The sequence below is a fragment of the Salvelinus sp. IW2-2015 genome, linkage group LG19 (genome assembly GCF_002910315.2).
Source record: "Salvelinus sp. IW2-2015 linkage group LG19, ASM291031v2, whole genome shotgun sequence".
Taxonomy (NCBI): domain Eukaryota; kingdom Metazoa; phylum Chordata; class Actinopteri; order Salmoniformes; family Salmonidae; genus Salvelinus; species Salvelinus sp. IW2-2015.
Window position 1 is genome coordinate 37,851,073 of NC_036859.1, and position 16,683 is coordinate 37,867,755.

The 16,683-nt window shown below is 42.6% G+C and overlaps 1 protein-coding gene across 1 annotated transcript in view; it reads right to left on the reverse strand.

Moving 5' to 3' along the window:
- The window catches only part of LOC111978924 (voltage-dependent calcium channel subunit alpha-2/delta-2-like), a 22,155-nt gene continuing 5,472 nt past the window's right edge, over positions 1-16,683 (reverse strand). Inside the window, exons 2-5 of the mRNA XM_024009173.3 lie at positions 2,000-2,110; positions 1,651-1,729; positions 1,288-1,337; positions 1-1,183 (exon numbers count right to left, since the gene is read on the reverse strand). Of these exons, the coding sequence (XP_023864941.1) occupies positions 1,049-1,183; positions 1,288-1,337; positions 1,651-1,729; positions 2,000-2,110 (375 nt within the window). The 3' untranslated portion in view covers positions 1-1,048. The remainder of the gene's footprint in view (positions 1,184-1,287; positions 1,338-1,650; positions 1,730-1,999; positions 2,111-16,683) is intronic.

Sequence of the window (16,683 nt, forward strand, 5' to 3'; positions counted from 1 at the left end):
TGGCCTTCTTCCGTCTGTACAAAACACGAGGTGACATGGACGACTGCGCACAAGGAGAGGAAACGCTGTCCCAAGCAAACAACAACAATAGCAGCAAACCAAACCAAAAGTAGCAGGACAGGAAAATGGTCCAATTCACACATTTATCAAGAGAACATTCCTGGTCATGCCTACTGCCACTGATCTGGTGGTCTCACTAAACAAAAATGCTTCATTTGTAAATGATGTCTGAGTGTTGGAGTGTGAGCCTGGCTATCCGTAAATTTAAAAAACAAGAAAATGGTGCCGTCTGGTTTGCTTAATATAAAGAATGTGAAATTATTTCTACTTTTGATACATTTTATATTTAGCAATTACATTTACTTTTTAAACTTAAGTATATTTAAAACCAATTACTTTTAGACTTTTACTCAAGTAGTATTTTGCTGGGTGACTTTCACTTTTACTTGAGTCATTTTCTATCAAGGTATCTTTACGTTTACTCATGTATAAAAAATTGGGTAGCCTACTTTTTCCACCACTGCGCAAAACGAACTCGCCCACTGGAACCTCATCCCCAGACAAGACGTGTGGTTAGTAGCTGCTCTAGAGAAAATGGGCTTCCAGAAATCTTGGGCAGATGGCCAGGATATGGATTACATCCGACTAGTTTCTTCTTGGGCTGTCAACCGTCAAACAGCTACATGTCATTGTAGGTTATGCCGCTATGATACTAGGCTGTGATACTGTGGTGTAACTAGCTAAATACATAGCCTCTTGCTTATTGGTAATGTCAGAGATAGAWTTGCATAGCTATCGTTGAACCTGAAGAAAGGTTTTATCCCTGCTAGCTAACATTAGCTAGCTAGCTCATAATCAAGCAAACCTGACGACAAGAATTTGGCCAAAGCAGGACATGCAGTCGCCCTTTAAGTCCAATGTAGATGAATTAGCATGAGTGCCAGTCTGTTTGTGCTGTCATGCCAACTCCTTGTCACTCAATGTCATACCAAACAGCGACTGACTGCAATGAAGTTGGCATGATAGCACAAACAGARTGGCATTCAGGCTATAGATTAGYTATAGCTGAATMTTCTGAGCTAGGTGACCTCACCAAGGCATCCTGATAGACATTGGTCCACTGAACCTGCTTGGCACGGCTGCCTGCCAGGACCATGGGGCGGCCCAGCACATCCAGGTACTCCTGGTAACAACACACAGGAATAGCAAACAATTCCAGGAAGCAGTGCCAGGAGGAGAACTGGCTGACCCAGGATCAGCTGTGTAAGAGGCACTAGACAAACCCACCTGGGTGTTAATGATTATGGCACAGATGGAGCGGATCTCAAAATAGAAACCTAGAGGGAGAGCAGAGAGAGAGAGAGAGAGGGGGATAAAAAGAGAGATAGGATGAGAAACAGAGCTCACAATTATGGCACAGATGAGGGAGAGTGAAGATGGAGGTTGTGTATCAGGCGCTTATAAACTAGGCTAAGGGTTATAAACTGAAAGACTACAGTAACTTCTCTTAAGCAGACAAGTGTCATGTTTATGAGGGCACAAGGAAATGAAAAAGGCAATTTTGTTACAACTCCCTACTGCATCTATTTTTGGACAAGAGGGATCTTCACTGATGGTTAGGAAAAATAGCCCTGCACAGATCCCACTCACCTTTATTGGCACACGCTATCCATTGCAAGGGTGTGACATCATAGTTGTGCTGCCCCACAGAGAATGTAAAGACCCGCACCTTAGGAGAAAGAGAATTCAAAGAACCCATTCATCTTTATTCTGGGACATTAACACAGAGATACACYGCCAACTGTGATATCCATTGTGGTATCCTTTGACCAGAAATCCCATTTGGAAGATTCCTGTAATCAGGAGGAAATAAGCAGGAGGAATTTTTTAAACCCTAGTGARYCATTTATGGATTCCAAGAATGAAGTTACCAATGAAATAGTGATTGAAATGTCAGCTTATGTGTTTTGTGTYTGTGTTTAGTTTCTGAGAAACGGACCGTTTTGTTGGGCCAGTTGTACTGCTCAAAGATGTCCTGAGCTCGATRCTCTCCTCCATCAGTGAACAGCATGATAATTTTATTGCAGTGAGCTCGCGGGACATTGGTCTTCTAGAAAGAGAAACAGAAAGAGTGTGTGCTAACATTAATACAAAACACAGCAAGTGAATGATTAATACAGAAAGTAAGTATGTGACGAATGAAGCAGGCAAGGAGGGAACAGTGTCTATGTCCCAAAGGGCACCCTATTTAAAAATAGGGATCTGGTAAAAAAGTAGTGCACTATATAGGGAATAATATGAGCTGCTCCCCTAATATGGCTTTCACTATGATGCCCTACAAAGGCAAAGAGCAGTAACTATGCAAACAGTGAAACTGAGAAAAATGGATTAAAGTGTATTTGCTGTCCAGCCAAATTCAGCATGTTGTAGGTAGATATGTGATAATGCACTGATGTATTATCTTATTATGAAGTAATGTGTTATGCATATCAACCATGACCACTGATTTGACCTATGACCCATAAAATGCAGATACTGCACCCTGTCTTTGTATGACCTTAAACAACTATACTGAACAACAATAGAAACGCAAAATGCAACAAGTTCAACGATTTTACTGATTTATCAATCAATTTAAATAAATTCATTGGGCCCTAATCTATGGATTTCACATGACTGGACAGGGGTGGGTCTGGGAGGGCAGGGCATAGGCCCACCCATTGGGGAGCTAGGCAAAGCAAATCAGAATGAGTTTCTCCACACAAAAGGGCTTTATTACAGATATAAATATTCCTCAGATCCCGCAGGTGAAGAAGCCGGATGTGGAAGTCCTGGGCTAGCGTGGTTACAGGTGGTCTGCGGTTGTGTACGTCCTACTATGAAATAGACAAGGACATTTTCCAAAGAAAATGTGTGTGCTTGCTATTTTGTGCTTTGAGCAAGCACATGAAGGACATTTCATTACAGATAACAGGCCAACCAGCAGAACATTTAAGAGTGGCTCTCAATGACTCCGCGATGCATCGTGCCTAAGAACAGCCAATAGCCGTGGTATATTGGCCATATACCATACCCCCTCTTACCTTATTGCTTCCATGTGACTGGTATAGAGGTCTTGGATGGCAGGAAGCTTTTGCCCCAGTGATGTACTGGGCTGTACTCACTACGCTCTCTAGTGCCTTGCGGTCGGAGGCCGAGCAGTTGCCATACCAGGCAGCGATACAACCAGTCAGAATGCTCTCGATGGTGCAGCTGTAGAACCTTTTGAGGATCTGAGGACCCATGCCACATATTTTCAGTCACCCGAGGGGGAATAGGTTTTGTCGTGCCCTATTCACGACTGTCTTGGTGTGCTTGGACCATGTTAGTTTGTTGGTGATGTGGACACCAAGGAACTTGAAACTCTCAACCTGATCCACTGCAGCCCCATCAATGAGAATAGGGGAGTGCCCAGTCCTCGTTTCTTGTAGTCCACAATCATCTCCTTTGTCTTGATCACGTTGAGGGAGAGGTTGTTGTCCTGGCACCGTACAGCCAGGTCTCTGACCTCCTCCCTATAAGCTGTCTCGTCGTTGTCGGTAATCAGGCCTACAACTGTTGTGTCATCAGCAAATTTAATGATGGTGTTAGAGTCGTGCCTGGSCGTGCAGTCATGAGTGAACAGGGAGTACAGGAGGGGACTGAGCACGCACCCCTGAGTTGAGGATCAGCGTGGCGGATGTGTTGTTACCTACCCTTGCCACCTGGGGGCAGGATCCAGTTGCAGAGGGCGGTGTTTAGTCCCAGGGTCCATTGCTTAGTGATGAGCTTTGAGGGTACTATGGTGTTGAACGCTGAGCTGTAGTCAATGAATAGCATTCTCACATAGGTGTTCCTTTTGTCCAGGTGGGAAAGGGCAGTGTGGAGTTCAATAGAGATTGCATCATCTTTGGATCTGTTAGGGCGGTATGCAAATTGGAGTGGGTCTAGGGTTTCTGGGATGATGGTGTTGATGTGAGCCATGACCAGCCTTTCAAAGCACTTCATGGCTACAGAGATGAGTGCTACGGGTCGGTAGTCATTTGGGCAGGTTACCTAGAAGTTCTTGGGCACAGGCACTATGGTGGTCTGCTTAAAACATGTTGGTATTACAGACTCAGACAGGGAGGGGTTGAAAATGTCAGTGAAGTCACTTGTCAGCGCATTCTCGCAGTACACGTCCTGGTAATCAGTCTGGCCCTGCGGCCTTGTGAATGTTGACCTATTTAAAGGTCTTACTCAATTTGGCTGCAGAGAGCGTGATCACACAGTCTTCCGGAACAGCTGGTGCTCTCATGCATGTTTCAGTGTTATTTGCCTCAAAGTGAGCATAGAAGTAGTTTAGCTCGTCTGGTAGGCTTGTTGACTATAAATGGAGAAAGTTCAGCTCTGTGCTAATATAATAGAGAATAGGAAAAGAAATACTGAAAGATGACTGCAAGAGACAAGCACAGAATGCTCAATGAGGTTAAGAAGAATCTTAGAGTGTCAGTACTAAGACTTACAGAAATTTCTGGAACATGCTAACATCTCTGTTGACGAGTCTACAGTACATCAAACACTAACAAAGATGGTGTTCATAGGAGGACACACAGAAGAAGCACTGCTGTCCAAAAAAACATTCTGCATTCTGCAGTTTGCAAAATACCTGTATAACTTAGGTAGAGGATGTAATGATGTAATGAAAATACAGCATTACACGTGCAACACAGCATTCCTAACCTAGCCCACAATGTAGCTGTGTGGATTTATTTTGAAGTTTCAAAGGAAGATAACAAAAAAGCCATATGCAATGTTTGAGCTGCTATTATTGTAAGGATCCACGTTGGAGACGAGAAGCAGTACAGGGAGTGAACATTTAATAACCACGGACATGAAGAGAACAGACAGTGTTTGGACGGGGAAATGGAAACGACAATAATGCTGACATGGATGAAACAGAAGAAACAGACAGATATAGGGAAGGCAATCAAAACGTGAAGGAGTCCAGGTGAGTCCCAATGATGGTGACAGGTGTGAGTAATGAAAGGCAGCCTGGCACCCTCAAGCACCAGGGAGGGAGAGTGGGAGCAGGCGTGACAATATTTCCCGAGGAGGGGAGAAGGTGGAATCTTTCAATACCACAAACCTAATTACTCATTTGAAAGTGGCATCACCCCCAGACGTTCAGCGACTACTTATAACATAGCAGAAAAATATAAGCGCACTGTCACGATCGTGCTTGCGGTGAGAGAAAGACCAAGGCGCAGCGTGTGAAAAATACATCTTCTCTTATTTAAGAAAAGAAAAAATAAAACAAAACAACAAATAGACAAACGTGAACTATAAACGACTAAGTGCAAAACATGAACACATAGACATAGACAATTTCCCACAATCACCTAAAGCCTATGGCTGCCTTAAATATGTCCCAATCAGAGACAACAATAACCAGCTGTCTCTGATTGAGAACCAAACCAGGCAACCATAGACTTTCCTAGACCTCTCCCTGAACACAACCCCATACACTATACAAAACCCCTAAACAATACACACACCCTAACCTAGACAAAACACACAAACTTCCCATGTCACACCCTGACCTAACTAAAATAATAAAGAAAACAAAGAATACTAAGGCCAGGGCGTGACACGCACCCTTCCAACAACTAAACAAGTTCAAGTCGAGCAGTCATTTGAAAGAGTAAGAATTTCAGCGAGACAATTCAAAGGCGAAATACATTAACCTGTTTGGGATAGGGGGCAGCATTTTCACTTTTGGATGAAATGCGTGCCCAGAGTAAACTGCCTGCTACTCTGTCCCAGATGCTAATATCTGCATATTATTAATAGTATTGGATAGAAAACACTCTGAAGTTTCTAAAACTGTTTGAATGATGTCTGTGATTATAACAGAACTCATATGGCAGGCGAAAGCCTGAGAAAAATCCAACCAGGAAGTTGGAAATCTGAGGTTTGTAGTTTTTCAAAGCTTAGCCTACTGAATACACAGTGTCTATGGGGTCAAGTTGCACTTCCTAAGGCTTCCACTAGATGTCAACCTTCTTTAGAAACTTGTTTCAGGCTTCTGCTATAAAGGAGGGGGGAATGGGAGCTGAATGAGTCATGGGTCTGGCAGAGTGTCTCAGGCTCGTGACGCGCAGTCCCGACAGAGTTAGCTCTCGTTCCAGTGCTTTTCTACAGACAATGGAATTCTCCGGTTGGAACATTATTGAAGGTTTATGTTAAAAACATCCTAAAGATTGATTCCATACATCGTTTGACATGTTTCTACGACCTGTAACAGAACTTTTCGAGTTTTTGTCTGGACGCAGTGCTCGCGCCTCATGAAGATGGATTACTGGGCTGAACACGCTAACAACAAGTGGCTATTTGGACATAAATTATGGACTTTATGGAACAAATCAGTCATTTATTGTCGAACTGGGATTCCTGGGAGTGCATTCTGATGAAGATCATCAAAGGTAAGTGAATATTTATAATGTTATTTCTAACTTCTGTTGACTCCAACATGGCGGATATTTCCTTGGCTGGATTGGGCTCTGAGCGCCGTACTCAGATTATGCTTTTTCCGTAAAGTTTTTTTGAAATCTCACACAGTGGTTTCATTAAGGAGAAGTCTATCTTTAATTCTGTGAATAACACTTATATCTTTTATCAATGTTTATTATGAGTATTTCTGGGATTTGATGTGGCTATCTGCAAAATCACCGGATGTTTTGGAATCAAAACATTACTGCACGTAACGCGCCAATGTAAACAGATTTTTGGATATAAATATGCACATTATCGAACAAAACATACATGTATTGTGTAACATGATGTCCTATGAGTGTCATCTGATGGAGATCATCAAAGGTTAGTGATTCATTTTATCAATATTTCTGCTTTTTGTGACTCCTAACTTTGTCTGGAAAAATGTCTGTGTGATTTTTTGACTTGGCTCTGACCTAACATAATCATATGTTGTGCTTTCGCTGTAAAGCCTTTTTGAAGAAAAATTGATATTCATTTGATTTTCAGGTGGTTGAGGCTGATTTGCAAAACCTTGCCATCATCTTACTCTGCATAGGCAAGCTCTTCTGCATTTATGCCTACCATTTTTGCCTAGCAGCAAAAGAGGTTATTTGAGGAAAGGGGCATTTCAGTATAGCTTTGCTACATATTTTGCAGTATTACTTTGGTGCCTTGTTGGCAACAGGATTCATGTTTTGGAATATTTGTATTCTGTACAGGCTTCCTTCTTTTCACTCAGTCAATTTGGTTAGTATTGTAGAGTAACTACAATGTTGTTGATCCATCCTCAGTTTTCTCCAATCACAGCCATTCAACTCTAACTGTTATAAAGTGACCATTGGCCTCATGGTGAAATCCCTGAGCGGTTTCCTTCCTCTCTGGCAATTGAGTTAGGAAGGATGCCTGTATCTTTGTAGCGAATGGGTCTATTCATACACCATCCAAAGTGTAATTTATAACTTCACCATGCTCAAAGGGATATTAAATGTTTTTTTACCCATCTACCGATACTGCCCTACCAAGTAAAAGAGCAGGGACTGCTCATAGATTGAAACTGAGAAAAAGGACTTAAACATTTTTACATTTTCCAGCCAAATGAATTGTAGTCTGATCATTGGAGATGTAGTTATCTGTTGTCTTACTATGTCATTTTTCATTCATATTGACCTCTGACATGACCTTTGACCCTAGACAGCAGTTACTGCCTTCTTGCTTGGTACACCCACTGGAATACATGTCCATTATGATAGTTTTTTTTTACAAAACATGTGCTCATAGATTTATTTGTATGTGGCTGTCAGTGTTATATAGTTTGAAACTTGTATCAGCAAACAACAATAAATAATAACTAGGTCAACCGTAGTAACTGCAGCCCAAATCTCGGTGAAACCAAGGTTAAAGGCAGTAACTGAAGTGAGTGATGGTTTTTGTTACTGATTTTTTTCTGTGGTTTCACTGTAACCTTTTCTCCAAAACAACACAGTGGAGGCAGGATATTTCTCCACATGATAAAGCACCATCAAAAATGTCAATAACACATTTCTGACCAAATGTGCAGTTAATGCTCTTCTGCTTTGTAGGGCAGAATAGGTGCCCTTCTTTGCGAGGAATTGGAAAAACTCTCTGGTCTTTGTGGTTGAATCTGTGTTTGAAATTCACTGCTCGACTGAGGGACCTTACAGATAACTGTACAGCATGTGTGGGGTACAGAGTTATGTTAAACACTACTATTGCACACAGAGTTAGTTCATGCAACTTATTATGTGACTCGTTAAGCACATTTTTACTCCTGAACTTATTTAGCTTTGCCATAACAAAGGGGTTGAATACTTATTGACAAACATTTTTGAAAAACATAATTCCACTTTGACATTATGGGGTATTGTGTGTGTGTGTGTGTAAAAAAATCTACATGTAATACATTTTAAAGTGAGGCTGTAATGCAACAAAATGTGGAGAAAGTCAAGGGGTGTGAATACTTTCTGAAGGCACCGTATTGTCCCCCCCCCCACTAGAATCAGTTACACATTTGGGTTCACAATCTGTTTGGGCAAAATAATGTTCACCCGACCTGTCACGATCGTCGTAAGAACATTCGGACCAAAGCGCAGCGTGATATGGGTTCCACATATTTATTGACGTGAAACGCACAAAACAATAAAAAGCAAAATATACGTGAAGCTATGGAGTGCTCACAGGCAACTACACATAAACAAGATCCCACAAAAAAAACAGCAGGGAAATGGCTGCCTAAATATGATCCCCAATCAGAGACAACGCTAAACAGCTGCCTATGATTGGGAACCATACCAGGCCAACATAAAAATAAAAATACCTAGATTACCCAACCTAGTCACACCCCGACCTAACCAAAATAGAGAATAAAAAGGCTCTCTATGGTCAGGGCGTGACACTACCAAAATGCCTGCTGAATGATGCCTTTTCGTTGTTACAGCCAAATGAACCTAGCGCTAAATTGCCAATTACCAAACAAGGTGAAACATGTAGCCTGTGGATTAAATCACCAGTGGCATAGACAGAAATTTGTTAACATTTTGCCATTAAGCAAAGAGAAAAATGTGGAGTTTTCTATCTAATCTCATGCTATTCTACACATTTTGATATGAGGCTTAGAGAAAATGTAGCATTTTTTATTGCTAAAATATCGGTGTGTTGACTTTAGGGCTGACACAATTTTGTCGATTGTTTTGTCGATGGGCTGTTGGTCGACCAAGATTTTTTTGGTCGAGCAGTCGCAAATATACAGTGTATTCGGAAAGTATTCAGACCCTTTGACATTTTGTTACATTACAGCCTTTTTCTAAAATTTATTATATTTTTCCCCCTCCATCAATCTACACACAATACCCCATAATGACAAAGCAAAAACAGGTTTTTAGACATTTTTGCAAATGTATAACTAATTTAACACTGAAATATCATATTTACATAAGTATTCAGACCCTTTACACAGTACTTTGTTGAAGCACCTTTGGCATCGATTACAGCCTCGAGTCTTCTTGGGTATGATGCTACAAGCTTGGCACACCTGAATTTGGGGAGTTTCTCCCAATCCTCTCTGCAGATCCTCTCAAACTCTGTCAGCTTTGATGGGGAGAGTTGCTGCACAGATATTTTCAGATCTCTCCAGAGATGTTCAATCTGGTTGAAGTCAGGGTTCTGGCTGGACTATTCAAGGACAGTCAGAGACTTGTCCCGAAGTCATTCCTGTGTTGTCTTGGCTGTATGCTTAGGGTCGTTGTCCTGTTGGAAGGTGAACCTTCGCCCCAGTCTGAGATCCTGAGCGCTCTGGAGCAGGTTTTCATCAAGGATCTCTCTTTACTTTACTCCGTTTATCTTTGCCTCACTCCTGACTAGTCTCCCAGTCCCTGCCGCTGAAAAATATCCCCACATCATGATGCTGCCACCACCATGCTTCACCGTAGGGATGGTGCCAGGTTTCCTCCAGACGTGACGCTTGGTATTCAGCGTCAGAACAGAGACTCTCATGGTCTGAGAGTCTTTAGGTGCCTTTTGGCAAACTCCAAGCAGGCTGTCATGTGCCATTTACTGAGGAGTGGCTTCCGTCTGACAACTCTTCCATAAAGGCCTGATTGGTGGAATGCTGTAGAGATGGTTGTCCTTCTGCGAGGTTCTCCCATCTCCACAGAGGAACTTTGGAGCTCTGTCAGAGTGATCATAGGGTTCTTGGTGACCTCCCTGACCAAGGCCCTTCTTCCCCGATTGCTCAGTTTGGCCCGGCGGCCAGCTCTAGCAAGAGTTTTGGTGGTTCCACACTTCTTCCATTTAAGAATGATGGAGGCCACTGTGTTCTTGGGGACCTTCAATGATGCAGAAATGTTTTGTACCCTTCCCCAGATCTGTGCCTCGACACAATCCTGTCTCGGAGCTCTATGGGCAATTCCTTCCACCTCATGGCTTGGTTTTTGCTCTGATATGCACTGTCAACTGTGAGACCTTATATAGACTGGTGTATGCCTTACCAAATTATGTCCAATCAATTGAATTTACCACAGGTGGACTCCAATTTAGTTGTAGAAACATCAAGTATTATCAATGGAAACAGGATGCACCTGAGCTCAATTTCGAGTCTCATAGCAAAGGGTCTGAATACTTATGTAAATAAGGTATTTCAGCTTTTTTTAAACAAAAATGTATAAAAAACTGTTTTCGCTTTGTCATTATGGGTATTGTGTGTAGAATGCTGAGGAAAAAATTATATTTAATCAATTTTAGAAAAAGGATGTAACATAACAAAATGTGGAAAAAGTCAAGGTGGCTGAATACTTTCCGAAGTGTGTGTGTGAGAGATGTATTTTATGGCAAATGAGACACCTGTCTGATTCACGCCTGTCTCAGTGGACTAATCCATTGCAAAGGCCGCGGGGATGGCACACCAGTATCACCAGTAGTACATTTACCATCATTTCTTATCTACAATGTTTGTATGGTTTCGGCAATTTCTGTTAATTCATTTAAAAAATATATTATAGTGTTTTACCGTTATCATTGTCGTAGTGGACACAATGTTTGCAGACCGCAACAACCGATGCTACAGTACACTTGTGAGGAACAAGTTTTGTTTTTTCATTCCATTTATGAGTTGTCAATTTTATTCATTGTCTTTTGTTTGTAGTGCTCCTGTCAATGTTGAGTAAAGACGCGCATCTGATTATGCATAGAAGTAGGCCTAGGCTACCTGGCCTGCGCGCAAATGTAGGCCTATAAATGTGGCCATTTGGGGATCTGATATTATTTCTGATTGAGAAGCTCCACTGTGGTGGTAAGTTAAGACAAAGTACTTTTTTCTCTCACCTCAAACAGCAAGTAAACAAAGTCTGTTTTTAGATCCATTGAGAATGACAATAGTTCCTCAATGTAGCCTATTTGATAACCACTCAGCATGAAAGTGAAAAAATAGTAATGCTCTGATCCGGTGGAAACGTCAAAAATAGGCCTACCTGATTACTTATTATCCCTGATGCAAATAGAGGGCCCAGAATATTTTATCCAATGTTGCAAATTACTAGTGTGAGCTTCATGGATGGACCCAAGTTAATAGTTGATACAATGTTTCAAGTTCCTTGCAGACAAGCCATGCGAAGCGATTTGTGATTTATGATATTTGCTTTTAGCAGGATATTTTCTACCTGCAGGCTGCAAGGTTTTTATTTGTTGTCTTTATGTAGGCTATTTTTACATAGTTGTCAATGGCAATAGAAGTTTTAGAATTTTGATTAACTTATGGCTTGGGGGCGCTATTTTCACATCCGGATGAAAAGTGTGCCCAAAGTAAACTGCCTGCTACTCAGGCCCAGAAGCTTGGATATGCATATAATTGGTAGATTTGGATAGAAAACACTCTAAAGTTTCTAAAACTGTTTGAATAAAGTCTGTGTATAACAGAACTGATTTGGCAGGCGAAACACCAAGCACAATCCATCCAGGGAAAACATTTTTTGATGTCAATCTGTTTTCCATTGGGTTTCTATGGCAAGGCCGTTTTAATAGAAATATCCTTGCAGTTCCTATAGCTTCCACTAGATGTCAACAGTCTTTAGAAATTGGTTGAGGTTTTTCTTTAGAGAAATTAAGAAGTAGCCCTGTTATTTTCCTGTGTCACTCCAGGTGCACTCTAATGATTTGGTGCGCGCGACCTAGAACATGCTTTCTTTGTTTTCGTCCGGTATTGAACGCTGTTTATCCCGTCTTAAATTTTATCGATAATTTACGTAAAAAAATACCTAAAGTTGTATTATGAAAGTTTTGGAAATGTTTGGACAAAGCTTACAGGTAACTTATGAGAGATTTTGTAGTCATGTAGCCTCAGTTGGAACCGGTGTTTTTCTGGATCAAACGCGCCAAATAACTGGACATTTTGGATATATAACGACSGAATTAATCGAACAAAAGGACCATTTGTGATGTTTATGGGACATATTGGAGTGCCAACAGAAGAAGCTCGTCAAAGGTAAGGCATGAATTATATCGGCTGGCGGGTTGAATTATGATTGTCTGTCTTTGTTTGATGGGGTGCTATCCTCAGATAATAGCACGGTTTGCTTTCGCCGTAAAGCATTTTTGAAACCTGACACTACGGCTGGATTCACAACAAGTGTAGCTTTAATTTGGTGTATTGCATGTGAGATTTCATGAAAGTTTAATTTTTATAGTAATTTAATTTGATTTTGGCGGTCTGCCATTTCACCGGATGTTGTCAAATCGATCCCGCTAAAGGGATTTGATCCATTGTCACGAATACCACRGAAGGTGGCTCCCCTTCCTGTTCGGGTGGCGCTCGGCGGTCGTCGTCGCCGGTCTACTAGCTGCCACCGATCCCTTTTTCCTTTTCGTTTGTTTCTGTCTAATTGTTTTCACCCGATCCTTGTTGGGGTTTTGGGATGGGTGTTATTTATGTTCGTTTTGCCTGCTGGTGTTTGTGCGGGCTTGTTGGTTGTTACGTTTGGTGATGTATCGTGTTTTGTTTGGGGTTTTCGCTGTCCAGTGTTGTAACGAGGTTTGGGGTTTGTTTAGCGCCAGTGTTTTGGGCATTCACCCATGTTTTGGACCTGTTACGTTTTGAAGGACATTAAAGCGTTTTCCCGTTCATTTCGCTCTCTGCATTTGACTCCTCACTCATTTCACTCACCCGTCGTTACAGAAGCCCGCACCTCCAGATGGAGTCAGCAGGAGCAGCGACCACCCCTCTCCCCACGATGGAGGAGAGAGTCCTTCATCATACGTCCACTCCTCTCGTCCGTTGGGAGAGGAGTGGTCTCCCTACTACCCCACCTACCCTCCCACCAGCAACTATACCATCTCCTCCAGCGGGATCCGGTGCCAGCACTCTGCGCATCACGCCTCCGAGGGAGTACGATGGAGCAGCGGTAGGGTGCCAGGGATTTCTGCTACAACTCGATCTCTACCTGGCCACCGTTCGGCCTGCTCCCTCGGACGAGGAGAGCGTGAGTGTCCTCGTCTCCTGCCTGACGGGTAGGGCCCTGGAGTGAGTCAACGCCGTCTGGAACGGGCCCGACTCAGCGAGGGGTCACTGTTCGATCACCCCCCGGAGGGCCGAGCGGCGGGTGAGAGGTTGTTCCATCTCCGGCAGGGGACGAGGAGCGCGCAGGACTTTGCGTTGGACTTCCGGACTTTGGCCGCTGGAGCAGGGTGGAACGACAGGGCCCTGATAGACCATTACAGGTGTAGCCTAAGAGAGGACGCCCGCAGGGAGCTGGCTTGTCGGGACACTACGCTCAGCTTGGATGAGCTGATTGACATGTCTATCCGGCTAGACCATCTGCTGGCTGCTCGCGGACGTTCTGAAAGGGTCCATTAAAGCGTTTTCCCGTTCATTTCGCTCTCTGCATTTGACTCCTCACTCATTTCACTCACCCGTCGTTACATCCATAAGAAGTTTTTAACCACATGTTAATGATTTTGAGATATAAAGACTTTATTATAAATTAAATGAAACTGTTCCACGAAAATCTGCATATGGAAATTATAACTGGCACGCAGATCGGTAGAAATGGTAAGAAAATTGGCACTCCAAAAGGAAAAGGTTGCCTGGTGTAGCCTATTACCTACCGGCAACTCGAGGATCATAACAGCAGAATCTGCGAATGCCAGCTGTCACGACTACTCCTGCTCCCTCCCTCCGGAGCTTGACGTCGCCGGTCTACTAACCARAGGTCCTGGCAACCCACATTGTGCACACCTGGCAACCATTGCGCACATCTGCTCCCCATCATTACACACACCTGGACGTCATCACCACCCTGATTACTCTCCCTTCATATAGCCCTCAGCAGCCTGTGTCATCAGGCAGTATTGTTTTTTTGGTTACGTTTAGTACGCATCTCCTGTTTTGTATTATCGTCATGTTTATTATTATTAAACTCACCTTCTGSACCTGCTTCCTGACTCCCTGCGCTGTGGAATAACCAATCAGAGATGCAGTAGACCTATATACAAATAATTGCCATATATGGATCTGTGCCGTTCACTTTGAACTGGACTGTGTTTACAGCATGAGCAATTTTATTTATTTATTTATTTAACCTTTATTTAACCAGGTAGGCAAATTGAGAACACGTTCTCATTTACAATTGCGACCTGGCCAAGATAAAGCAAAGCAGTTCGACACATACAACAACACATAGTTACACATGGAGTAAAACAAACATATAGTCAATAATACAGTGAAAAAAAAAATAAGTCTATATACAATGTGAGCAAGTGAGGTGAGATAAGGGAGGTGAAGGCAAACAAATATATGTATAAATAAATAAAAATATAAAAGGCCATGAGAGGAAAAGGAGAGAGATGTAGTTATTATCTGAACCATTCTGACATCGACCGTATCTATGGGCCGGAATTTGCCCAGGAAATGATCTATTTTTGTGTCAGATGGTTGTAAGTGGAGGAGAGGCGGATGTGTCTGAAAGTTTGTACCCCATGTCTCTCTTCACAGGGGCGGGCCCCTGGCTTGAGCAGAAGCCAAGCTTATGTCACCAATCATTATTAGTAGGAGAGAGAAAAGGGGGAAGAGGTATTTATGACTGTCATAAACCTACCCCCAGGCCAACGTCATGACAGTAGATAACAAGGATGTTTTATCTTTCATTTGCTGGTATGGACTTGTTATGTGTAAAAGTACATATTTCTAAAAAATATTTTTGAATTCCCGCCGCTGCTTATTGTACGGAATGTTGTCAGGGGTTCCGCTAGCGGAACGCATGGCCTAGAAAGGTTAAAAAATACCTAAAGTTGTATTACTGAAGTTTTGAAATGTTGGACAAAGATTACAGGTAACTTATGAGAGATTTTGTAGTCATGTAGCGCGTCAGTTGGAACCGGTGTTTTTCTGGATCAAACGCGCCAATAAATGGACATTTTGGATATATAACGACCGGAATTAATCGAACAAAAGGACCATTTGTGATGTTTATGGGACATATTGGAGTGCCAACAGAAGAAGCTCGTCAAAGGTAAGGCATGAATTATATCGGCTGGCGGGTTGAATTATGATTGTCTGTCTTTGTTTGATAGGGTGCTATCCTCAGATAATAGCACGGTTTGCTTTCGCCGTAAAGCATTTTTGAAACCTGACACTGCGGCTGGATTCACAACAAGTGTAGCTTTAATTTGGTGTATTGCATGTGTGATTTCATGAAAGTATTTTTATAGTTATTTGATTTTGGCGGTCTGCCATTTCACCGGATGTTGTCAAATCGATCCCGCTAAAGGGATTTGATCCATTGTCACGAATACCCGAAGGTGGCTCCCCTTCCTGTTCGGGTGGCGCTCGGCGGTCGTCGTCCCGTCTACTAGCTGCCACCGATCCCTTTTTCCTTTTCGTTTGTTTCTGTCTAATTGTTTTCACCGATCCTTGTTGGGGTTTGGGATGGGTGTTATTTATGTTCGTTTGCCTGCTGGTGTTGTGCGGGCTTGTTGGTTGTACGTTTGGTGATGTATCGTGTTTTGTTGGGGTTTTCGCTGTCCAGTGTTGTAACAAGTTTGGGGTTGTTTAGCGCCAGTGTTTTGGGCATTCACCCATGTTTTGGACCTGTTACGTTTTGAAGGACATTAAAGCGTTTTCCCGTTCATTTCGCTCTCTGCATTTGACTCCTCACTCATTTCACTCACCCGTCTTACATCCATAAGAAGTTTTTAACCACATGTTAATGATTTTGAGATATAAAGACTTTATTTATAAATTAAATGAAACTGTTCCACGAAAATTGCATATGGAAATTATAACTGGCACGCAGATCGGTAGAAATGGTGAGAAATTGGCACTCCAAAGAAAAGGTTGCCGGCAACTCGAGGATCATAAAAGCAGAATCTGCGAATGCCAGCTGTCACGACTACTCCTGCTCCCTCCCTCCGGAGCTTGACGTCGCCGGTCTACTAACCAAGGTCCTGGCAACCCACATTGTGCACACCTGGCAACCATTGCGCACATCTGCTCCCCATCATTACACACACCTGGACGTCATCACCACCCTGATTACTCTCCCTTCATAAGCCCTCAGCAGCCTGTGTCATCAGGCAGTATTGTTTTTTTGGTTACGTTTAGTACGCATCTCCTGTTTTGTATTATCGTCAGTATTATAGTATTAC